This window comes from Aptenodytes patagonicus, chromosome 14 (assembly GCF_965638725.1).
Source record: "Aptenodytes patagonicus chromosome 14, bAptPat1.pri.cur, whole genome shotgun sequence".
NCBI classification, from domain to species: domain Eukaryota; kingdom Metazoa; phylum Chordata; class Aves; order Sphenisciformes; family Spheniscidae; genus Aptenodytes; species Aptenodytes patagonicus.
The window spans coordinates 11,318,650-11,343,657 of NC_134962.1; the positions used below are offsets into that span (position 1 = coordinate 11,318,650).

The window sequence follows — 25,008 nt, forward strand, 5'->3', positions numbered from 1 at the left end:
GAAAATTAATTTGTCTCATTTTGGTGATTCTGTTAGTCATCTGTTAATCACTTTGATCGCGAAGAAGTCTGGCTTGCTGATGTGACACTATGGTATGGATACCTTCTGCGGAACTGAGGATCCTCATCTGGAAACAGAGTCACCCCAGTCTCAGTATACAGTCAGTGGAAAGACAACCTTAGCAACCCTTGCCAGGAGCCTAGGGCAACTCTACACCTAATTTGGGTGCTTAAAATTAGCTGTGGAGCAATTCAGACCTTCTTGCAAGACAGTGGCATTTTGCTCAGGCTCATGGTGCTGCGCTGTGATCTGCTGCCACTTCGATGCTGAGAAAACGATGTTCTATCCGAATATGCTGTAGCAGTGTCACAGCCTCACGCGTAAGTGTCATGAGACCCCTATGCACAAGTTCTTCCTGCTAAACGTGCTCAGAAACATTGCCTGTTAGAAGAAGGCGAGATCGTTACTGAAAAGTTGATTGTGCCTTAAAGCCATTTGCAGAATGAGTTACTGGAGTTTAATTCTTCAGCCCTTTGGTAAAGCCCTTCAGCCGCTGTGTGTCCCCAGCGAGGGAGCCTCCCGACACTGAAGAGTAAACTGGCAAAGGTTTGGAGGTTTGCTATGGAGCAGGACCAAGAAGTCTGAACTGAATTCTCAGCTCGAACAGTCAAACTGAGTCTCCTGACTGTGCTAAATAGGAATCTTTCTTTTTCGGTGAGATTTCTGGGTCCACTGCTCTCTGTTGCAACCAAGGAAGGATGCCTGGAGGAGAAGGAGAGAAAAGCTACCCAAATTTTTTTTACAAAACACAAGCAGCGGTTCTTTTCTGACCCGAGTTTGGGCTAAGGTGGGTTCTCACAGGCCAATCGACACCGCAGGGAGGTGTGCTCCAGGGGCACCAGGAGGAGACACGGGCAGCGGGTGCCCGTCCGAGCACGCTGCCCAGCGGGACCGGCAGAGCCACCACCCTGTGGCCCCGCACTCGGTGGGGCCAAGTTACTCCGCCACTAATGGCCATTCAGACCTGGGAGACCTCCCTTCTTCCCAGCTTGTCCTCCTGCCTCACAGCGATTCCCACACCCCGCTGGCATCTGCTTACCCATCATTGCCTGCCTGGGGGGTCCTCGCCAGCCCCCCAGCCCTTCCCTTTGGAAGCCAGGTGATCGCGGCGGCCGTGCCGCTCATTCTTACCGAGCCTCCCCTGCTCTCTGTGTTCCTTGGTGAGCGCTGCTCACATCTCCATGATTGATTGTGTTTGAGTTCGATCGTGGAGCGTCCTGGGATGTTTGCATGAGAGGTGCTACATAAGCATAATTTGTGCTGTATTTTCTTTGCCTAATAGGAGTTTAAGCTTGAAGTTTAAGATAGTTTTGGCCCTTTGCTGAGACACTGTCCACCAACTTTAGTGCTCTGCAGCCTTCTCTATTCGCTGTCAGCTTAACAAAAAACAAACAAACAACAAAAAAAGATTGTGCTTTGTTCCCTTGTGTTGGTGATGCCTTTGAAACGCAGCCTGGAGCAGAGGCGTAGCAGCCTTCCCCTCACACTGGCCTAGATCTTTGCTGCCCAGCTCTGATGAGGAGGGATGCTCTTCCTACGAGCCCGGGTCTCGCTGTCGGTCCGGGCAGAACCAAGTTTGAGTCTCACTCCTGTGAGCGGACGCTGTGTTATTTACAGCAGAGGTGATGAGTCGAGAGACAGAAGGGAGAAGATGGTAACTCACCACCTGTGTGGCTGCCCAAACAAACGGGAAAGGTCTTTCCCAGCCCTGAAACCTCAAGATTTTGGAAAAAAGGTGTTGAAATTAACCCCAGGGAATACGTACAGACTGAACCATTGCTGGACCCAGCATGAAAACCTCTGCGGGTCACACATTTCCCCTCCAACTCTCCTTAAATGAATAGGAAGGGTATGATCTGAGCTGCAGGGAATTTTCAGCATATTTGGTGGTTCTATCTAAAGATCAAAATATTTTGGGATACAGGGCAAAGCATAATAAAGAACCAATTCAGTTTTCAGCAGTGCAAGCTTTATTAATGCTACAAATTAATACCTACTGCTACAAAATATTTACATTTCTTGTTCTGCACAGCCAGCTTCCAGCAGAGCAGACTAATGACAGGTTTTAATTTACAGGAGAGAATGGTCTTGTGATGAGCATGGACTCCGAGGAGCTGGGTTTAATTTGTGGCTCTGACAAACTCCCTCTCCAGCCACAGGCGAGTCCCTTAACCTCTGTATCCCCGTACCCTGAGTGGGATACGGGAGAGGTTCTGTTCTCCTCCTTCCTAAATTTCTTTCAGAGATAATTGTGAGGTTGCAGAGCGATACGATAATGATCTGAAGAGCTTAAAAATAACCAGAGTTCAAAGATGTAAAATAGTTACTCTTCCTACAACACAAGTTAAACAGCCCATTAGCAGATGAAGCGGGGATGAGATTACACATGAAAAAAATATATAATTCATGTGATTCAGTGTATATGCGCTTGGGCATGAAATGGTCTTAATTAGTCATGTTTATCTATAATTACCTGACTTCCTCCAGCAGCTGTGGTGGCCGCATGGGCAGCTCCTTGCTGAAATATGCCCCTTTTTTTGCACAGCATATAATGCACGCCTTCTGTGTTTGCCAAAGAAAATCCTCTCCCCCCAACACCTGCGCCTTTGAATTAGTTTGATTCTCGCTGTGTTGTCTTTTGGGGGTAGCTGCTGGGTAGGTTTCTTCCCTGCAGGCTGAGTGGGCAGTGCTCTCCGAGCAGCACGGTCACTGGGAAGTAACTCCTGCCCAGTCCGATTAACCTTTCTGTTCGCCATGTGCTAAAAGTGTTATTTGTTGTTTCCATTTATTCCCTTTCTATAATGATTATCAATCACAGAGTAAACATCATGCAAAACTCACGACAACGATTTCCATGAAACCTTTTGCTGGGTGGCCCTTGAGCCGCTGTACAAATATATAGCATTTTTTAAAAGGAAGAAACTACTGTTTATTGGAACTGATCAAATATGGGAAGGAAATGGTCTCTATTTATTCATTCAAATTCAGAAATATGAACTTTTCAAACTTTACTGGTGCATTTTTAGGTCGTATGTTTGCAGGAAAGAATCAGAGTCATAGGTGTAAAATTTGGAAGTGACTTTGTGTTGATTAGCTGCGGGGACCACAGTTAATAGTTTGGGTTTCTTGACTGGATAGCTGGTACAACCAGCCACCTAACATGAGTTGTAGCTATTTCAGTCAAATACATAATTACAAATATTGAATGTAAAACTAAAAAATATACATACATAATATTTAATCTGTGCTTTACTGGCTTGGCTAATTACATAAGTGTTGTCTGGAAATGTGATCTGAATTTGCCCTGACCATAATCACTATTGAAATGCTCTGTAGATGTAAAATAATAGTTACAAAAGGTGTTCAAAGTCTATGCTGAGTAGCCAGTGCGCTCGAGATTGTCGTAGTCTTAATTTGGATGCTTAAATTAATGATTTTTTTTTTTTGCAAATGGTTTGTTCAGTTTTTTTACCTCTGTATTTGCTGTGTTCAGTGAGCTGAATGCCTCCTGCTTGCCTCATCGTGTTCTTTCACTGCAGGGCTACCCCACATCTCAGCCTTCCTCAGAAGAAGCAAGGTTGCCCAAGGCCACGGAGTTTATCAGTGTGGTCATCAACCACAGGTGGCATCTGAAAGACAAGATGGGCAGAAAGACTGCGAGGTGAGGGGACGTGTCAGCATGACGAGCTCTGAGCAATGCCCAGGTCAGCCATCCCTGGGATTAGGGCAGCAAAGAAGTGAGTTTGCCTCAAGGAGAAGCCCAGAGCTGTACTGGTGCCTGGGCTCTGGTTTATCCCCATTTTTCCCAGCCAGGACTCTTTCCGTTAGCTTCTGGAGGAGTTTGGGAGCACTTGCTTTGCTGTGCGTACCTGTGGGGTCCCACCAGGCACAGAAGAAAAACTGCCATTAGGATTAAACGATCCCAAACAGCAGATTAAGCCTGAAGTATTTGTCAGGGAGCTTCTGCACCTTCTCCAAAGCACCTCGTGATATTTTACTGTCAGGCTCGAGAGTTTGGCAGGACCGTTACTGGTCCATTATGGTCTGGCCCGTTGGTCGGTTTCCCCGACATGAAGTGGACCAGACTGGCTGCTCTCAGCTTTCGCTGAGGAAGCACGTCCCAGTCTGCCAGGAATAGAGCATCTCCCAAAACACAGTGATCCAGTCTGCGCCTTACCAAGTGGAAGGAAGATATGGAGGGTGGTCAACAGTGCACAGGGGGGTGTCACCGACAGCCTGAGGAGGAGGTAGGTGATGAAGGTTGTGCTCCTGCTGCCTGCACTCTACCTGTTCTGAGAATAAACAACTCCCCCCGCCTCCCCCCCAATCTTTAAGTTTGGTAAAAAATAAAATTAAAGCCAAATCCTAATGCTTTAACTAAATCAGAGCATTTACCAGCTTCACTTAGAGAAACAGGATCCTTTTCACAAGTGTTTATTTGTTCAGTTCAAACAAGATTTTTTTTAAATACAATCCCACCACAGATGTACAACTCGGCCCAATCTCTGTTGACACCATTCAGAGGTTAGGGAAAAAAAAAAAAATATATGAGAAGCATATTCTGCCACTTTTCTGAAAAAAGGCCTTTCTTGGGGCTGTTTCTGTAACATAGGCTCCAAACAATTAGCAAAGCAGTTCTTACCCCAGTGTGGGGAGATGAGCAGGACCCTGTGAGATGATGGAAGGTGCCAGCGCTGTGCCAGGTGCCCTCCGAGGAGGACGGGGGACGCAGTTCCCCTCCTTGTAGAGCAGTGTTTCTGCCTGCTGGTGAGAGCTTGCTCCCCCCGAGATGTCAGCATCGCTGGAGCTTTGAACTCCACTTCAAAGCTGGAGCGAGGTTTCTGTAAACCCAGAGAAACAGGTAAATATTTGTCAGAGTCAATTAGCCCTCCTCATCACCTCAACGGTCATCTGTGTGAGACAGCTGGAGGGGTTTCAGCAGGCACAGAGGGGAGCCTTGTTGATTTACTGAACCACTTCGGGAGGCGGGTAGACACAAAACACCGCGGCGGGGAGACCTGGAGGTTTTCCCCTTAGCACGGTCCATGAACTCATGAAGACATCTCATCCTTTCCATCACTGGAGCAGGCAGAGAGGAAGGCCCTTTTCTTGTCTAGGGAGAAGACCAGTCCTGCTCCTAGCACTGCTGCTGTAGCTTTATAACCACTTCATTCACACCAGTTACTCCAGATGGGCATCAGCTGTTCACAGAGCCTGAGAGCACATTGTATCTCCCACCTGCTACCGCAGGTTTAACGGTGGACATTGTGAGCCGCCCGTGCCAGAAGACATACCATCATATCACACTTCCATGAACTGATCGAGTTCTAGTTTCTGACATCCCCCCAACGCATGGACAGGGGTCCAAGGTGTTGGTTTTGGAAAGAGGGCTTTGCTGGGCCACTCTGTCCCTGGCGCCTGTACTGCAGCAGCCAGTGGAGGGGGGAGATGCGGACACCCAGCAGCTAGCCCCAGCCACCAAACCACCCACCAGCGCTCCCAGGCTTCCTCTCTCTTATCAGCACAGCATGGAAATACCAGGTTAAATAAGAAAAAGGGAAGGGAAAAACTAGAAACAGCTTAGCACCAGATGAGAAGGATGCAGAAGGATGGGGTTAGCCTCGTTCCTCACGCCCCAGCCCCAATCTGACCCAGCACCCCCCCTGCTCGGACATGGCCCCTGGGGCAATGCCACCCTCCCCTTCTCTCAGCCAGGAACCGGCAGCTGGATGTTGACAAGCCCAAAAGGAAACACCGGGGCTGTAACAGAGTCCAGCTGGGAACTGAGTGCAGCCCCTGAGGGCGTATTTCCCCTTGGCTCTGGGATGCGTGCTGGGAAGATGCTGGGGGAGGCTCCGGGGGTGGCCCCCTCCCAGCACCTGGGTGCGGTGCTCCCGCACGGCTCTCACCTCCCCTGGTTTCAAGGCCAGGAAAGCCGGGCATGGGGGGCCCGACCGCCCCGGCGGGCTCAGCTGGGCGGCAACACATGGGCAGCAGACGAGACGCTGGGTTAAAACCACACTCCGTGTCTGCTGCTTGTGGAAAAGCAAGTGGAGCGGGGAGAGGGATGTGCCAAAGGCAACAGCTGTCTCGGTGAGCTCAGTGTTTGCTGTCCTGCGAGACGCCGGCCACAGGGCAGATGCGCTCTGTCCTTTCCTTCACCGAGCACCTCCCTCCGACCTGCCAGGTGCCTCTGTGGGAGCTGGCACCAGCACATCTGTTAGCAAGATGAAGGCTGGATTGTACCATGCTTGCCTGCATGGTACCTTAGTGCCTTATCAGTCACCATAAGCCCAGGTCCCCGCGGGGCGCATGCTCCAGGTACTGGTGCGTATCCAGCTCCACTGCTGTTTCCTCCCAATCGCTCGTGGCATGTGGGCAAGGTCACGCTAGCATGGATGTGCCAGCACAAGCCACTGTCAGACCTTTTTGTCGCTGCATGGACACAGCCCAAGTGACGGACAGAGCTGCCGATGATCTGCAGGAATCCCCCATCCAGCTCCCCCAGTACTTCAAAGGGCAGATGCTGGGGAGCGTGGGCTCAGTGGAGCTGCCAGCGCTCAGAGCACCCTCAGACCAGATAGTAATCTTCAGAGGAGGTGTCCCAGTTCCAGGGTTTTCAGGGACTCACATGTCAGCGTGTCCCCTGGTTGGGGGGACAAAAGATGCCGGGGAGCGCATCTCCACACTGGGAGAGATGTGGAGAGAATTGCTCCCATCTTGGGTATGTTCAGTTAAACGTCAGATCACTGATTTTGACCTTCCAAGGCTTTGACTGGAATTTGATTCCCTTCCGTGTCTTCCTAGATATGTGTTTTTTTCCCAGTGTATTTTAAACGCTCTAATTTATCCCTGGCAGATCAAAGCACATGCACAGCAGGGAGTCATGTCCTGCTCGGACAGTCACCCCCGTGTCCACCCACCATGGGTGTCCTGGCTGAGGAACCCAGGCCATGCACTGGCACGCTGACCCCTTCTCAGGGCCAGCAAAGGAGAACGTCCCCGCACAGGAGCCTTTCCTGGTGGGAGCCCCCTGGGACGGCTGCCCCCCACCGGCAGTGGGGATCAGCTGGTGGCACTACTGAGGCAGCCAGCGCCATTCATCCTGCCTGGCACCGATAGCCCCGGCTGTGCCGCAGCTGGGCTGGTGGACAGCGGAAAGCTCTCCGGGGTTTACAGCCATGCTTCAAGATCTTTGGGCAGGAATAATTCACTGCCAGGCAGGTTAGCCCACAATTCAAGAGAGTTTGTGGGCTTCTTGTTGACGTTAAGCTCGCACAGGGCAGGATCTGCAAGTAACCCTTGCTGTGGCCACTGTGGCCAGTGAGCCAGCCTCCATCACCTCTCAGCAGGCAGGGAAATATATCCCAGCATGAAACAACACAAACTCTGCCTAACACCCAGAGCAGAGGGGTAACAACCCCCCAAGAACACGCAGCAGCGAACACCAACGCTTGCACCAGGTCATGGGCAAGGGGGGTCATGGGCAAGGGGTTGATGGCAGAGGGCAGTCTCTGTCACTTGAAAGACAGGGAAGATCTGATACAGGCTCTGCACTGCAAGCATGGGTTCTTCTCTTTTTCTCTGTGCACGGACTATCCATAAAGATGTTGTGCTGTTCGCTGCTTGTTTTCCATTTCAAAACCCTGCAGGATGGCCCACTATGGGAAGGAGGCATTGGTGCACCCCTCACCACCTTTGGCTGTTCTTGCATCCCAAAACCATGGCCATGCCCATCTCCCAGCCCGGCCCTCTCCCAGCTTCTGCAGCACAATGCAGCTCCACAGGGACGCTGTGACACCGACATGACACGTCTGGCCGGGACCTCCAGCTGCACGGTTCCTCAGAGTCTTTTGCCTTCTTGGAACAACAAAATTTATCACTTGTGGCAGACAGGGTGTCTAAGTGGGTTCAGGGACTGCAGCTCCTTCTTGCAGCATTTGGCACAGGCTGAGCCAGAGACCTCCTTTCTTTATATCACCTGGCAAATACTTGTGGAGTTAGAGCTCTCAGTTTCCATTCCTTTATACCTCACATACGTGCTTGGCTCAGCCTCGGGGTAGCAATCCAAAAAGCAGGAGGTTGCTTTTTGGATGGTCAAGTGCATGCAGGCCCCCAACATGCACAGTTTTCTATAATAAACATGGAATCCACGACAGAGGAGGAGCAGATGATGCCTCAGTAAGTCTGGCACAAGGCAGCAGTGACGGTATGTCTACGGGCTCTGCAATCCCTGCCTGGTGTGCCAGAGCAGGGGCTGCATGAGCTGTGTTTGCAGGGCAGCGTGGTCTTCCTTGGGTGAAGGCTAAGGAAATAAGGCAGAAAAGAGCATCCCGAGGTCCTTATTTTCTGCTTCTCCATCCTTTGTCCAGCTTTGAGCGAAATGGTTCTTGCAAACATCTGAGCCTCCATGGCTGAACCTGAGAAATTTCATGTCTAGGCAGACAGAAACTTGGTGGCTTGGATCCAGCCATCTGGACATGGGAAAGCTTGGAATTCCCATGAGAAAAGGGAGATTTCTTGGCAAAGATTCACAATAAATCTTTACGGGAGAGTGGAGGGGTGAAAATATGAAGTGTCCATCAAGCTGCTCCCATTCTGCTGGCAGAAGCCAGGAAGCCCTGAGATGTGCAGGTACAGCGAGAGATTTTAAAAGTGAGCAAAAATATTTGAGACTCCTTTCAGCTTCAATGCCAGAAACAGGCAGATGTCACAGAAATCCTGCATGGTCCTGCCCTGCTCACCTGGAAGGGCAAGACCAGCTCTGATGCGGTGCTAGTCATCAGCAATCCTCAAAGCCCTCTGGTAGACATGATCCGCATGACAGTACAGATGGAGGAGTATGTACGGAAAGCGGTTTGCCTGGTGTCACTCAGGAGATCAAAAGCTTCAGGATTACACTCTCGTCTCACCCGTTAGGTGCTCGCTCTGCTTCAGCACTGCTGGCCTCCCTGGGGAGCCCCAGGAGATCTGAGCTGCTGCTGTTTCTCAGCCTTGTGAAGAGATGTTAATACACCCAGAGCCTGTATGGGCACATCTTTCCTGCCCAACGCCCCTCCATCTCCTCTGGATGCCCCCGGGAGCTCCTGTGCTGTGTCTTTCCTTCCGCACCACCTTCCTGCACTCACCAGAGTCTGCTTTTAAAGCTGGCCAGGCTTTGAGTGATCACCACCCACCTGAGCTGCATCCTCCTCCCTGCTGGACATGCCCCATACAGATCCTGGGGAGAAGCAACACCTTCAGGAGCCCCTGTCCCAAGATCCCAAGGAATGATAAACCACTGCAAACATCCCCCTCTTCCTTCAGAACCGGGGAGGAAAAGCAGCATCTCTTTTAGCCCCACCATTATTTAATCCAAGCCAAACAAACAAACAGCAGCAACATTTTTCTGCGGCAAAAACATTTTGCAGCTGGAGACAGTGAACCGTGCACTGGTGGGGATGGTTGGAGGGTGTTTGCTGGTGCCACAGTGGGGGCCCGGGCGCATGAGCACCGAGGCCACCCCCGAGAAGAGGAGCAACGGGAACAAGACCTCCCTGTGCAGCCACGACAAACCTGCCTGTGAACCAGTGCCAGGTGCTCAGTTTCTATCTTAATTTTGGTCTTGGAAAAAAAGGGAACAGACTGAATACACAGGGGCTGCAGTCAAGCTGCAGCATACACCCATCCAAGCAAGAAAATTACACGGTAAGGCTGCCAGGGTGTCCTGACTTCACTTTGCCAGGTCTGGCCTTTCGGAGCTGTGATCCACTAGCCTTTGACCAGCAGCTGATCCAGCCCTTTGCCGGAGCTGCGGCATTTCCCGACCATTACGCAGGTAGTGCTTACTGTGTCGGACGCCGAGGAAAGAAATTATCTCAGCTCACCCCAGATGATGCCTTTTGTGCAGGCTGGTTTTGTCCCACGGGATGGGGAATTCCCACCGGGACCCCTGGGTGGGACCAATGGGTTTCCCACCACTGAGCCTGAAAGCCGACCATGCGGAGAGCAGGCGACAAGCACAACAAAAAGACCCCCACCATCATCATGTTTCCAAGGCTGTTGACTCTGGCGCGTGCCCGTGTGTGTGGGCAGAGCTGGGTGTGGGCTGCACCCGCATGGGCGAGCTGTGGGTGGGCAGTGGGGATGGGGCTTGTGGGGTGGTGGGCACAGCGCTGCTGTGGTGCGGGGGGTCCCGGTACCCAGCCTGGGTGCGGCTGGCGAGGAGGTCACAGCTGATGTTTGGCTCCCAGGTTTGGGTCTATGTCAGTCTCAGCTGACTCATGGTGTGACGGGCCCCTCTTTCCATTGACCCGTTAGATTCTTCTCACGTTGGCGGAGTGCAGCGAGACCCTCACGCACCCCCAGTGCCGTGCTAAAAAATAAATTGTTAGCAAACAGCAAATTAACTATCTTCTGAATTGTGCTGAGTGGAGCTTCCATGTTATTTGTTAAGTGGATTTCTAAACTTAGCCCAGTTACTGTAAAAAATACCTTTGCGAGACACTACCATCCACAGCGCTCAACTTCAGAGACATTTATTTCTAGAGCCGGTGGAAAAATTTCTCGCCTTTCAAAGGCTCCAATTATATCTTGGTGCTGGCTGGAGCCAGCGGCCTTCATAGCTTCCTCACAGGCAGTCGTGGGCTGCTGGAGGGGACCACAGCTCCGACGGTGCCGCGGGGGACAGGGGGAGAGGTGGGGGGGCTGACACCCACCTATTGACCAAAGAGATCATGTAGGATCCCGTTAGCCTTGATGGACACCTTAGTTAATAACCCGAAACAAGTTGTTTTTACTTTGCACCACACAGGCATTAGTCCTGCCGTGTTTTCAGCCACAGTTGCTGCTAGCACTAAAGGCTCCCAGGGTCGGGCTCCTGTCGGGACCTGGCCAGTTGCACCAGTAAAAGGAGCAAATGGCAGCTCGCAGAGCTGGGGCAGTGCCCAGGCGGCCTTTGGAGAGTGGGTCGGTAGCCAGGCTGTGGGCAAGGCTGCTCTGTGCCGCCCTGCCGAGCCCAGCCTGGGTGGTCGGACCCACACGTGCAGGCTCCTGCCCGCACTCCCAACTGCCGGCTCCCCGCAGCATCACTATATGTAAAATGGGAAAGGGTTTTTCTTCACCTTTATTTTTAGATTTTCTCATGTCCTAGCAAATATGCAAGCGGAAACGGTGGGTTATGAGAGGACATTGCACCTGAAGCAGAGGCAGCCGCGAGGCATTGTATGAAAGGGTCCAGGACCGTGGGCTCAACCGCAGAGAATGTAACCGCCTGTCCCTGCCGATGGACGAGCCTACCCTGGCACAGGAACAATCCCGTGGATGGATTTTACAGCAACGCCCATGAATTAGCAAACAGTCCTACAAATCAGAGAGGTGTTCAATGTTTTTGTGATCGGAAGGAGCAGGAGGGAGTATTGAAGCATCTCACATTTATTAATGGAGATGCTCTAAACCCCAGAGTTTGGGCTAGGCTTTAAAAGGCGCATGCCGCCACTGTGTTAGCCTGCTGTCGTAGGAAGCCTTGAGTAGTTGAGATAAAGTCTGGAGAAGACTTGGCCCTCTCCAACCTGTCCTGCTGATCTCGCCGCTGTGATCCGTGCTCCCATGGCTGCACGTTCAGGGTCACACACGTGGTGCCCCCGGTGTGAGCTGTGCCCCACAGCCGGCTTGGGCACTTCTCCCTCCTGCCATCCCTCCCCTCCTCCCTGTAATCACATCCCCGGCAGAGGCAAAGCGTTCGCCCTGCGAGGGGCTGGTAGGGTATGGTCTCAGCTGCGCTGCTGCTGCCAGCTGGCCACGAACAGCACAAACGTTGCCCAGGAGGCAGGATCGCTGCCCAAGTGGGTTAGGAGGCAGTCTCCAACAGCAGGGTTCACGTGGGCCTGGGGTCAGGAAAAAATCTGGTAGAAATCAATAACTGAAGCCTTCATAAATACTCCTGCAAGCTCTGGCAAATGCACATGGGCTATTTTGCTTCAGGTTTGCTCCAAAGGTTCCTGTAAAGCCCAGAGCGTTGCAATTTGTGGCACAGCTTCCAGCTGTCGGAGGAGATGCAAGCCTCCAGCCGGAGGCTTTGCTCTGGCTAGCGTGTCTCCTGTGCTCCCACCACCCGGATCCCCAGTGCACGTAGCTATAGGTGCAAGCTATACCACTACATGGTTTGTCTTATACCATGTCCATACCAAGCCCATCCTCTTAATGTATGCAACAGGAGCAAGGGACCTCCCTGGTAGACCTGAAAGCCAAATTAGCAAGACCCTCTCATTTACTGGTGACCTTAGGAGCCCATGCTCATTTTTGCCTCCTTCCTGGTGTGACGGTACTGCACTGGCATGGGGAAAGCAGGTTCTTGGGTGTGGAGATGACCTGGTTTTGTGCAGCGAGGGAAAGGGAGGTGAATGTGCACCATTGCACCTTGGCTTTCTGCTCCATCCCAGGTTTTAGCAGTGAACGACCGGAAAAGTTCAGATGATCAAAATTCACAATTTTAACTACTTCTCATGGAAATCGTGAAATTTCCTTTGAGAAACTTGCCCTGTTCCTGCGATGTCTGAGATATCAGGGAGAAGGGGTTCAATACCTATCAAACTTCTTTAATTTTGATGAAGAAAGGCTGAAGTCTTTGGAAAAGCCCATCCCAACGTGGTATCCCCGTGTTCTGGCCAAGAAGGGCGCAGTTCAGCTGGCAGCCGGGAATTCATCCCCCCATTTCTGCAGCCTGGGAGTTCACCTCTTCAGCATGAGATTTTACTTTTCTCCACCCCTTCCTCCAAGGCTCAGCTTGGTTCAGAAAGGGATTCAACATTTACAAGGAGCTGGTCCTAATTAGCGAGAAGGATGACTCTGAAGTCCTCAGACTTCAGGACTGATCTCGGTTGGGTTACAGCTCAACGGGGTGTTTCACTCCAGGGAGATCACAAATAAACGTGCAGGAGTTCAGCCTGGGTTTTCTCATGTCGCAACATGCAGATCAAATTTTCTGACCTCTAAGTCAGAAGGAAGATCTCCTTTCATGATGCATGAGGAGGAACCAAGCTCTGGATGTGTTGGACTTCTACAGGGCTCTAGAAATGCAAAAAGCCATCAAAAGCCCCACCTTCCTTCCCTGCCAGGGTGGGCACCAGGGTGGCTGGCGCCGTTGGTGGTGTTTGGGGCTGGACTGCGAGAAATGAACAGCTTTCAGCAAAGCTGGAAAATGAGCCTTTCTGTCAGTTCGTAAGAGAAGGATATTTTACTAGAGCAACAGAGTTTGCGCATTACCTGGGAGAACAGTTTTGTTCAAGCAGGGCTTTGGTTTGGTTTTGTTTTACCCCAGTTAAGAGGAGGCTCCTGCTATGGAAAGCCACATCGACCTCCTCCATGCCTGGGGGTGCTCAGGCATCGCAGCAGATCCTGTCCCTCAGCAACGGGCAAAGCCCTATTCAGTCCTATGTGGGCTCATGGCACCACCTGCCACCTTGATACATGGGTGATGGGTGATGCCCGAAGCCAACAGACGGGAGAAACAAACATGACAGAGGAATCCTGCAAGTCCCGTTGTGGCTTATTCTGGAGTGAGCTACTATGTGTGTCAGTCTTAAAAGTATCAGTGGGCATCTCTGCCAAGAGAGTGCTGTGAACCCAGTGATTTATCTTTTTTTCCCCCAGTGCTCATTAAAATGAGAATTTGCTGGCACTGCTGCTGTATCCAGCTGAATGCATGTGCTTCTTGGCTCCCAGCAAGGTCCTCGCTGCAGATACCGTGTGCTTTGGCAGCCGGGCCAGTCTGGGCTGCAGGATATTACGCCTGGCAGGGACACAAACCCCTTCCAGTTCCTGGAATTTGGATTGTCTTGCAGAGTGCTGATTAAGCAGCGCTTTCAATCTGCACCCAAAACAAAACCCTTGCCCTGTCTCCACGCAGAGGCTCGGTGCAGCTCGGCTCTCGGTGCAGCTCGGCTGCTGTGTGGCAGCGGGAGCTGCAATGGGTTTGCTCTCCCCGAGCCCCAGGGAAACAAAAATTCAAAAAAAATTCTTAAATGCAAATCTTTGCAGTTCACGGTGCTGGATGAGCATTCACTGCTCAGGGCTCTGTCTTTTGTGAAATAATAAATCATTAAAAAAAACCCTCCCCATAACACAGCCCCAGTGCCCTCCCTACCTCGGTGTGCACTTGGCGGCAGCGGCTCCTCCCAGTCTGCCCAGACCACGTCCCCAGTCTGCCCAGCTGAGATCGCTGCCGCGTGTCCCCGTCTGCCTTTCTAGTCTGCTGAGGATGAAACCGCCTTCACCAGCCTTACTAATGAGAGATTTGATAGCTGGGGTTGAGCGGAGGGAGGCAGCCCCGACGTGTGCCGTCTCGGCGTGGTACGAAGGGCTGTTCTGCTGTCGGCCCCTGGAGCTGGCACTCGCCTCCACATACAGGTGAACATAAAATAGGGGTGTCGGCAAACTGGGGATGGTGCTTTGACTGGCACCTGTGGAGAGGTGGCTGGTGTTTTGGGGTGGTCTGGTGCTGAGAAGGTGAAGCTGAGCTGGTTAGACCCCCTACAACAGGCAGCCTGGAAAGCCGGTGGGCTCTGGGAGCCACCCTGACACCCTGGCGTGCCCAGTGCCAGCATCTGCAGCACAGCACGGCCCCCAGCAGTGTGCCCAGCCCTGCCAGCCCACGGGGTGCTGCTGCTCTCTGCACCAAGGCGTCCCCTCCTGCGGTGCCGCAGTGGGGCCGGAGATGCCTTGGCAGAGGTTTCCCTGTCTCCTCGCTGGCACAATCATCATCCCACCCGCTGGGTGGGGAATGGATGGAAATATCCCTTTGGCACATGTCTCCAGCTGCTCCCCAGGGCCCGCAGCATCTTGAGTTGCTTTACGGGAGAGTGGATGCCAGGAAAAATATACACAGGGGACTATTTCGGCAGAGGCTCACAGGAGGGTGAGGCTGTATTGATATAGCACAGCAGCTCAGCACCTGGGCGTTATTCCTGCTCCATGCTTGGGTCTGCTCCTCCCTGAGCTCCTGGTCAGCTTCTGTTGCACTGTGGGTCTTGGGGGCTGTGGGTGAAGTCAGCCAGACTCTGGGATGTGCCGCCAGTCCTGGCATGGGGCAGGAATTGCATGGCCAGGATCCTCAATTCTTATCCCAGTGAAAGCGAGAAGCAGCAACGGGCTGCTGCTGTGGGTCTGCCTTCTCCTCCCCTCCTCCCCAGCAGCCTCCTTGTCTCCCTGCCTGAGCACCAGCTTTCCCCCGGGCACACTCTGGTCTCAGCTCCATGCCTCCATCTCCGTGCCTTCTGCCAGATCAGGAGAAGGAGTTTGGCCTTGGTGCTCCCCTTCATACAACCAAAGAGCCAAATCCTGGCTCCAAACCCACCTGCGCCCTGGTGAACTGGGGCCTGACGAGGTGCAGGGTGAGCACCTTGCTTACCTGGGGCACCATGGCATGGGGTGATGATGGCAGCGAGCCTTGCTGTGGCTCACAGGCAGCTGCTTGCTCTGGCTCCGAGCACGGCGGGAGGAAGAGATGTGATGGGCATTGCAAGCAACCCCTCCAGCCTGCCAGGCTTGCATTTTTGTGATCTGCAATAATTCAGCCAGTCCCAGGCATCATGATTGCTGGGATGTTATAGGGAAACACACTTGATGCTGCAGGATTGTCTACAGCTTTCAGGCTGCAGTCGTTTCCCCTCCCTGGGGACAGACACCTGGGGGGAGCACAGCCCGCAGAGGAAGGGAGGAAGGGCTCTTTTCTCCTGAGATGCCCCTGGCCAGGCATCGCCAGCCCAGGTCAGTGGTGGGGACTTGGGCAGAGCCCCCGCAGGCTGTGGCAATCCCTAGTCCTTGGGGAGCCCACCCGGCAAGCGGCTTCATTTCTAATGGGGAGAGCTGCTGGCCCAGGGACATGCGTGGTCACCAGGTCCCCTCCCAGCCACCCCTGGCAAGGGACATCTCTGCCATCTGCTCAGCTCGCACCAAAGCGGGGTGACCCCGGGGCTCCCGGCAAGCACCAGCCCCGCCGCCACCTTGCCGGGGCAAAACCCCCTCCACATCCCTCGCCGAACTGGATGCACTTCCCTATCCACAGCTGCCAGAGAGAATCCAGCTGAGGGGGGGGTGAACTGTGGAGAGACGATTCTGAGAATCTCTCCCCATAGGTAGCTCCTAATAGAAACCCCAGCCAGCAGCCGACGAGCAGCCCCTCTGCCCGCTGGAGGAGCGAGCCAGGCTCTGCTCGCTTCCCCCCGCCGGCACCGTGCACGGCTCTGCGTGCCTGCGTGCGCGCCTGTGCACGCGGATGCATCCACCAGCCTATAAATCTCCTAGCAGGACTCTTTCCAAACTTCAGGACATTCCCCGGGGGAAGAGTTAAGATGCAGCTTTTGCGTCAGATGCTGCGGCGGGCTGCCCGGCGGGGCTAGGCTAAACCTCTCCCCTGCATCTGCCCCAGCAGGTTGTTTGCAAAGGTCAATCCCACCGGCTGCCGCCGCCGGGCTTAGCTGCTCTTGGCTCAGTCCTCAAGGTACGTAGTCGGGGGAACATCCTCCCCGCTGCTCCAGGGAAGGGCTGGCAGGGATGTTAGGAGGTGCGTCGGCTGACAGACGAGGAGATATTCCGGCATTTTTCTCTTTTTTTAATGATTCTGGTTTTGTGGTGGTTTATTTTTCTTTCCCTGATATAAAGAGTCATTAGGATTTCTCGCCGATGCTTTTAAAACTTGCTGTGCGTTTCTTTACCTGTATGAGCTTTCCATTTGTGCTGGGGATTTACTCAACACACCAAACACCTGGGAAGTTACAGGGCAGGCGGCTGCAGCGAATATCTCAGCATGCTCCTAATTAGCCCCTGCCTGGCAGGTATGTGCGATAAGTGAAAAGATGGGGGAGATTTTGTACCGATTTTGGGGTTTTTTTAAAAAGAAACAACAAGAAAACCAATTCCCCAGCCACCTCCCTGCTGGTCTTGGGGAATTTGCTGTGATAAATGAGGTTATCAAAGAGATTAATTTAAAAAATTTATTTTGAAAAGGAAAAAAAGGAAAAATTATTTCCATCTTATTTTGGGAAGCGGTGTTTGCACGTGAACTGCAAACCTGAGCGGTGCCTGTGTTGTTTTCTCTCCTAGATCCACGCGCCGGCAGCGGGGACCGCGATCCACCTTGACCTTGCTTAACTCCGTGTGGGAGTGGAAAGCCGCCGGCCGATCCCACCGGCCGGGCTAGCATGACTGTGCTCCACTTGCACCTGTACCTCACTGCCTTGGGCTTCTGGATGACGCAGCAGTCCAGCTCCTTCCTGCTGCCCAATGCCACCGAGCTTCTGTCCCCCCCCGGGGGCAGAGCCGCGGGCCTGCTGTGGGGCGTGGGGGTCCCCCGGAGCCGTCGGAAGCGATACCTCTCCCCCCGCGACGTGAGCGTGATTTTGGACTACCACAACCAAGCGCGGGCACAGGTGTCCCCCACTGCCGCCAACATGGAGTATATGGTGAGTCGGGCTCCAGCAGGATGTTTTTGGGTCCGCAGCTCTTGGCTGCCACGGTGGGGTTGAGGGGCTCACCTGTGACATGGGCACCCAACCTGGTAGGGACGGGGCACCTGCACAGTCAGGGTGCTGCCCCGGATTCGTGGCTGAACATCTGTCCCGGGGGACATTTCGCGTCCCTGGTGCAGGGCAGACCCATGCATGCCCCATGCAACCTCTGCACAGGGGGATGGTTCCACCCAGGGGCAGATTTAGGACCCCTGGTCCTGTGCCTGAGACGTCTGGGAGCTTGCAGGCTGCGGAGTGGCAGGATCTGTCCAGCTGAGCTGCAGAGGTAGCATCAGGGGAAGGGAGACGGCTACAGGCATGAAAAGCTCAGGTCCCAACCCAAAGTCCAGGTGGGAGCCTTTCCCCTAACTGCAGCCGGGAGGGACAGCCCCTTCTCAAGCTCCAGGGTCCCCTGGGAGCATGCCCAGGGATGCCGGCCCCTGGGAGAAGAAACATGCAGGAGTGAGACAGAGAAGGGCTGCACAGCCTCGCCAGGTCGTGCAGCTGCTCTGGACGAGAGCCACCCTGGGCAGAGCTTTACCCAGGTTGTCTCGACCCTGCTTGGAGCTCCTAACCCAGCCTTAAAAGGAGGAGAAATGGGGAGCCACCAAGAGGAGGGATTTCCAGCTGGCACAGAGTGGGACCCTTGGGGCAGGAGGTGCCATGTGCTGCTCTGCTCCCAGGGAGGGAACCAGAGCTCCGATGGAGCGGCTGGGTGGTCCCTGGATGCCGGTTTGGGAAAGCCAGGCGGCAGCCCGGCTTGCTGGGTACCAGAGCAGGTCAGACGTGCCCGGGAGCATCCTGCGCCACTTCTTGCTTGGCCTAAATTCCTGCCTTCCAAAATAACTCTCCCAGGCATCTCCCCAAAGCAGTTCAGGATGGGTGAGGAACCTTTAAATGACGCATGAAGGAACCAGCTGTCCTCACCGGTTAGTCTGCGGCCAGGGCTGCGGTGGAGAGCTGGGGACAGCTGTGAGCTGCAGCGGCAGCGCAGGGCTGTGGGGTTTGACCCCCTGGATTCAGCTCCACCTTCTGCAGAAGGAGTTCATTCCCAGAGGGAATCAAACACAGGGCTTGCACTGCTTCAGGGCATCCGTGCTCTGCCTGGGCAGCAGGTACTCTATGTGCCCAGGAGCCGCGGTGGGCAGCTGGGGCGGTTCATCGCTCCTGGACACACTGCCCTGCTTCCCGCAGCCTTTTCCCAGCCTGATGTGTGAGTCACATTTTTTGGACACCTGGAGGTGCTCAGAAATGCCCCTGAGCCCAAGGGAGTGGGTTTCTCCTCTTCTCTCCTCTGGGCAGCCAAAATCCCTGCCTGCCCTTTTCCTTTCCTCCTGGCCAGGTGTGGGATGAGCGGCTGGCCAGGGCAGCGGAGGTGTGGGCTGCACGCTGCCTGTGGGACCACGGGCCCCCCCAGCTGATGAAATATGTGGGGCAGAACCTCTCCATCCACTCAGGCAGGTGAGTGCCCCGTGGGCAGAGCGGGCTCCTTGGGGACCCCCCCGCACGCCACGGTGCTGGAGGAGGAGGAGGAGCAGCAGCAGCCCCTCGGTCGAGGAGCAGAGAAGTTCTGAGCTGGGGTTGCAGAGGACTGAGATGCAACCAAGAGGCACATCGAGGCCCCCTGGGGAGGAGGAGGGTCCAACTCTTGCAGCAGGGTAAATGTAGGAAACCAGAGGTGCCTGCTGCTCATTTGGGGAGCATGGCGTTAATCACCTCTCTGCCTGGCACATGGACCAGAGAAACGTGGCTCCTGGATCTCCACCATGCGGCTGAGCACTCAGATGCCTCCAGTGAGGGCCAGGTCTTCTGGCCTTGGGCACAAGTGGACTCGGCACAAGGATGTCATTGCCCCTGCTCCACCCCGCTTCTCTCCCCTCTTCCCTCTGCATGGAGCCTTCCTCCCCCTCCTCTCCCTCGTCCACGAACTGTGAGGTGGAGGAGGTACACCTTACACACGGCACCTTTTGCAGGTACCGCTCCGTTGTGGACATGGTGAAATCGTGGCACCAGGAGAAGCAGCACTACTCCTTCCCCCACCCCCATGAGTGCAAGCCCCGCTGCCCCTCCAAATGCAGCGGCTCTGTCTGCAGCCACTACACGCAGGTGAGCGCCGCAGCCCCCCGCAGCCTCCCACAGCCCCCTGCAGCCCCCCGGGACCTGGCTGCAAACCGGGGGGCAGCTCACAGCGCCTTGGGCTGCTGCAGCACCCGTGCAGTGAGCAGCCCTTCTCCCAGCAGCAGCTGGGATCCAAGATCAAATCCTGGCAGCTGTCTGTGTCGAATCAGGCAGCGGGGCTGGCAGCAGGCAGCGTGCCTGCTGGAGGGGTGCAGGCAGCCGGTGGCGAGGGTGCAGGCCCTCCCACCCTGGGCCCCCGTGGGAATCTGGCTGCTTGCATGGAGATCCTGGGGACTCACAGCCCGCTGGAGCGCAGCTGGGACCTTCTGGCCAGTTGGCTGGGAGGTTTTTATTTCTTTTAAGCTTTTTTCCCTGCTTTGGCCTTTTTCTCCTTATTAATCCACCGGCACCTCAAAGGTGGCAAAGAGGAAAAAAAAAAAAAGCCCCTTTGTGCTTTTGCCAAGCATGAATCCTCTCCTCTGTGATGGGGCAGCTTTATAGCGCCCAGCCGTGTCCGGCTCCCCGGGAATGCAGCCCCTTTGTCCCCTGGCACATCCACTGGCAGCCTGGCCAGGACAAGGTGGAAAACCTCCCTCTGCTTCCCTGCCGGGTTGCAAAGCTGTGCCAACCCCTAATTACCTCCTCTGCACGGCTCCGATCTTTACCTGAGCATCTGCATCCCCGTGTGGCTCGTCTGCGGGGATGCTCAGGGATGCTCCGGGTTGCAAATGGGCAAGATACATTTTAAGGAAGAAATTCAGCCTGGAGAGGCTTTAGGAGGAGCTTCTGGCTCTGTTTCACCTCCCTGTGTGCACGGTAAGCTGCTGGCGATGATTCAGGGTGAGGTTTGGGGACTAATTTGGGTAAACCAGAGAATGACCCAGACTCTGCTGTTCATTTAAGCGAGCCTGGCACGGCAGCCCCTCACAGGCCAGCACGGGCTGCAGGCAGAAGAGGGACAGCAAAAAATCACCCTCTGGTGACAAAGCACTGCCCGTGATGGGCACAGCATCCAGCCCGAGAAATTCGGGCAGGCGGGATGTGATTCCCTGGTGGGACGGAGCCCTGTGCTGGGGTCCCGGGGTGACCGGCTGTGGGACGCCTGCAAGGGCGGTCGCCAACAGCGCCTGTTCTCTGTCCCGGCACAGATGGTGTGGGCATCCTCCAGCCGCCTGGGCTGCGCCCTCAGCGCCTGTGCCAACGTGCGGGTGTGGGGCAGCACGTGGCGGCACGCCGTCCTCCTTGTCTGCAACTACGCCGTCAAGTAAGTGAGGGGAGGGAAGCCCCCTCCCACCCCATCCTTCCTCCTCGCCAGCTGCTCCGATCTCAGCAGCGAGGCAATGGTGCTCAGAGGTGATGGCCTCTTCTCTTTTTAGGGGCAACTGGCTGGGAGAAGCACCGTACAAGGTGGGACGGCCGTGCTCAGCCTGCCCCCCCACCTACGGCGGGGGCTGCTTCAACAACATGTGCTTCACTGGACTCAAATCCAACCAAGTCAGCTGGTTCTAGGGCTGCAGCCCTGCGAGGAAGCGCCCTGGGAAGGGGAACGGGGTGAACCAGAATTATTTATAAAACTGACCCCCCCCCGCAGCAGCCCGGCTGTCCAACCTGCTTCATCCCTAGTGCTGTGTAGGAAACTGCTTTTTTAACACACCTCTCCAGCAGCGCTCGTGTTGTCCGGCTGCTTTCCACTTTTGCGGAAATAGGGATGGTTCAGATCCCTGTTACCCGAAATAGGGACAGTTCGGGGATGCACGGAAGGAGCGGGGCTGGCTGGCATGGTCCCTGCTCCGCGGGCTCGGGGGGCTTTCCCCACTGCCCCCCGCCTGTGCTAAGGCAGGGGCTGGTGTAAGCGAATACCAAGACATTCCCCTCGTGGCGAGTGGCTGGAGGAAAAGTGGGGAGCTCTGAGCACGCCCCCGCTCCGCAGCAGCCCCTCTGGCCACAGGGCTCCTGGCTCCGAGTCCCCCAATAAAGCAGCCTGGAGACCCCCATGCTCGTGTTGGTTCTCCCTCACTTGCAGCCTGGAGCCTCGGGGTAACACTGACCCGGTGCCTTTGCTCTGGTTTTTGGGGTAAACAGCGCAGGGGTGCAGAAGCCCTCAGCAGGGCCACGGGCCACGGCCACAGGAGATGCCCAGGCACTTTGCTCCATCGTGTGGGAGAAACCAGCACTGCTGGGACACCGGGTGACGATGACGCTGGAGGGCCACGAGCTCCCTGTCCCACCCAGGCAGCCCCACGCCGCTCCACTGCCCTGCCTCAGCCCCAGTGCCGCTGAGCACCTCGTTATCCACATCCCTTCCCTCTCTAGGACCTCTCAGCACTTGGCAAACTCAGGGGTACCCAAATTCCCAGGCCTTGGGTCTGAGCCCCCAGCTGCGATTCCTGCGCCGCAGCCCCCTGCATCCCGGCAGCCCCCTGCCCGCTCGCACCCGCCCTGCTGCACGCTCTCTTGGGATGTGCTCTCCCATCCAGAGGAGCAGATGTCCCTAATTTTGTCCTCTCAGGGCTGCAGGGTTTCAACAGCCCAGGTGCTGGGGGGTCCCGGGACTGGCAGGAACCCCTCGGTGCCTCCTCCAGCCCGGCCCCTTCCCAAGATGTATGGGAGGCCCTGCACTGCTGGCCAATCACTTTTTCAGCTCCAGCTCTGGATCCCCCATATATTTGATGTCATCTCAGCAACACCTCTTGCACGTGGCCCTGCTTGCCTCAGCGCAGCCCCCCAGGAGCCGGGGCTGCTCCTGCCACGGAGCCACCAGCGGCACAGGGCTCTACCCCAAGGTCAGGGACCACATCTGCACGCCCTGGACCATGAGGTCCCCAGGGCTCCTCCTGGGTGCTGCAGTCCCGGAGGGAGCACAGGTGTCTGTGAGTGGCTGCAGCACCTTGTGGGTCCCCCCGATTTGGGGAGCAGAGGGAAACAGGGAGGAGCTGCAAACACCCTGCACCCCAGCCCTGTGCTCAGGGTACCACCCTGCATCCCACCGTAGCATCCCCGTGGCTCCCCATCCCCAAGTGACCCCTCCGGTTTTGCACCGAGGGAACAAGTCCCGACCCACAGCCGGGGCGTTTCGCCCCTTGTGCCTCAGCGAGGCTCTGCTCTGCCCGCGCCAGCACGTGCCAGCCCCCACGGCTCATCCTGTGGCCCCTTGCCCACAGGCAGGGTTAGCTCCTTGCCCCCAGGCGGGCTCAGCCCTGGTTTTCCCACCGCGGGTGGGTGACGGCACGAAATCCGGCGGCACCTGGGGCGCTGCGGAGCCAGATCCGGCCACCCCGTTTCCCCCCGTGGCCGGGGGTGAACCCCAGCCCGGCGGCTGCCCTGGCCTTGAGACCGGGTGGAAATGGGAGCCCCAAAAGAGTCCAGTAAAAGCCGTGTTTGAGTTTCTAGCTTGGCAGCAGTTACTATAGCTACAGCAACGGCACCTTGCAGATTGGTTTCCATAAGAGCTTGGTTACTATTTAACATCTCCACCCACATTAGCCCTGATTAAGCGAATCAATAAGATAACAGGAGAGGCAGGTTTCCTCGCCCTGCCTCTCCGTGCTCCCTCCTGCCTTCACCTAGTTCCTTAGTGAAAGACATTTTTATTTATTTATTTAGATTTCTTTTTATTCCTCTACTTCCTCTGGTTTTCACCCCAAGTCCCCATAGCAGTAGCCGGCGAGACATGGTCAATGTAAGCACCCAGCTAAGCGCTAAGATGGAGGCTCCATATGGTGAGTACAGCGTTTCCATCGCCCGCGCTGCCGCCCCGCCGTCGCTCGCGGGAAGCAGGGCTGGGAGCGGGCAGCAGCCCCCGGTCCCACGCCCCGGCCCCATCATGCTGTCCGGCCCCCGCCGGCTCAGGCACCTGCAAAGGCTGGAGATGGAGGCAGAAAAAGGGTCCCCGATTAATTTTTATATAACATATACATATATATGTATTTTCGCTCTTTCACTCTGCTTGGCTCAAAGAAGAAGGCACGTGCCCGAGGGAGCAGAGCAGCCCGACCCGCTGGCAGAGGGGCTGCTGCAGGGTTCGCAGCAGAAGTGGAAGCAGTTTAGACAGGTGACGTGCTGCCTTAGGACACGCAGCCAGCCCCAATGCAAAGGCTGTGGGCGGCCCATGGCACGCCCGGGCTGCAGGAGCAGGCACAGCGGGCGCCCGCCAGCACTGCTGCTCTCGCCAAGGTCCGGGGCCGGGCTGGTGTTAATGCTGGGCAGGTTTCCCAGCAGGGAGTGTAGTGCCTGGACAAACGGCAGCCTCCAGTCTCTGCGGTGCAGAGCACGGGGCGGTATGCTGCTGCCCCGGCCGCCCCGGCCGCAGGGAGATGCCCACCAGGCCTGTGCCCGTGCTCCCTGGGTGGCACAGCGGGTTCCAGTCCAGGGCAGCCCCGCGCTGCTGCTCTCCTTGGCTGTGCTAGATGCCAACTGCCAACAAATGCACATGGGGGGATGGGTCCCCCCACCAGGGCTGTCATCAGCCTGCTGTTACCCTCAGGACGGGTCCAAATGTGCCTGTGCTGCAGCATCCCTGCAAGGCGAGGGGCCGGGGCTGGTTTGGTCCCATGTGATCTGGGAACCCCAGTTCCCTGGGCATGGCCAGGGTGTGCAGTGAGGTTCCAGCAGACGAGGTTTCACAGTTACAAGGTTCTCCGTCACTTCCCTGTGGCTCTCCATCACACCCCGTGGCTCTCCATCACTTCCTCATGGCTCTCCATCAATTCTTCCGGCTCTCCATCATGCTCCATGGCTCCTCATCACTTCCCCTGGCTCTCCACCACTCTCCATCGCATCCCCTGGCTCTCCATCATTCTACCTTGCCTCTCCTCACTGTATTTTTCACGTCCTGCTCCCCTTCTCCTTTACCACCCCCACTCACAAACATGCACAGTCCCACCAGCCCAGGCTCCAGCCACCGCGTGTGCTCCAGCCAGGTCCCAGGAGGGCTTGTGGGGCTCCCAGGCCACCTCCTTGCGCTTTGCTCATGGCCTCGTTTTGGATGGTGGCTTCTCTTGCTCCAGGCCTGCAGCCACCTCCAGCCCTAACCTGCCCCTGTGCTGGCCATCCACGCTGCAGCGAGGCCCCGTGCCTCCTTGCCCCAGCCCCCAGCACTTCTGTACTCTCCAGACCTGATTCAATTTTGGGGGGCTCATCAGCATTTCCGTGGGTCCACGGCCCATTGCAATGGAAACGTGTAGGAATTGCATAGGATCTGCAATAGCGTGGCTGGGCCGAGCTGGAGCAGGGAGCTACAGTCAAGCAGTTATGAAATGCTGAGTTTTAGCCTGTTTTTACCAGGTCGCTCGTTTGTACGTCCCAGGCCCGCAGGAGCCGGGGCTCTGGAAGAGCTCCCATACCTGCG

The 25,008-nt window shown here is 55.6% G+C and overlaps 1 protein-coding gene across 1 annotated transcript; it reads left to right on the forward strand.

Annotated features, from left to right (window-relative positions):
- The first annotated feature begins 17,237 nt into the window (after positions 1-17,237).
- R3HDML (R3H domain containing like) lies at positions 17,238-21,170 on the forward strand. The gene is made up of 5 exons (XM_076352141.1): positions 17,238-17,498; positions 18,886-19,004; positions 19,517-19,649; positions 20,810-20,925; positions 21,038-21,170. Exons 1-5 carry the CDS (start codon positions 17,238-17,240, stop codon positions 21,168-21,170), a joined length of 762 nt encoding a protein of 253 aa, XP_076208256.1.
- The last annotated feature ends 3,838 nt before the right edge of the window (positions 21,171-25,008 follow it).

Coding starts and splice junctions, on each gene's coding strand:
- R3HDML (XM_076352141.1), top strand. CDS start 17,238: ATGACTGTGCTCCACTTGCACCTGTACCTCACTGCCTTGGGCTTCTGG. Junction 19,005..19,516: donor CTCTCCATCCACTCAGGCAG/GTGAGTGCCCCG, acceptor CACCTTTTGCAG/GTACCGCTCCGTTGTGGACA. Junction 19,650..20,809: donor TCTGCAGCCACTACACGCAG/GTGAGCGCCGCA, acceptor GTCCCGGCACAG/ATGGTGTGGGCATCCTCCAG.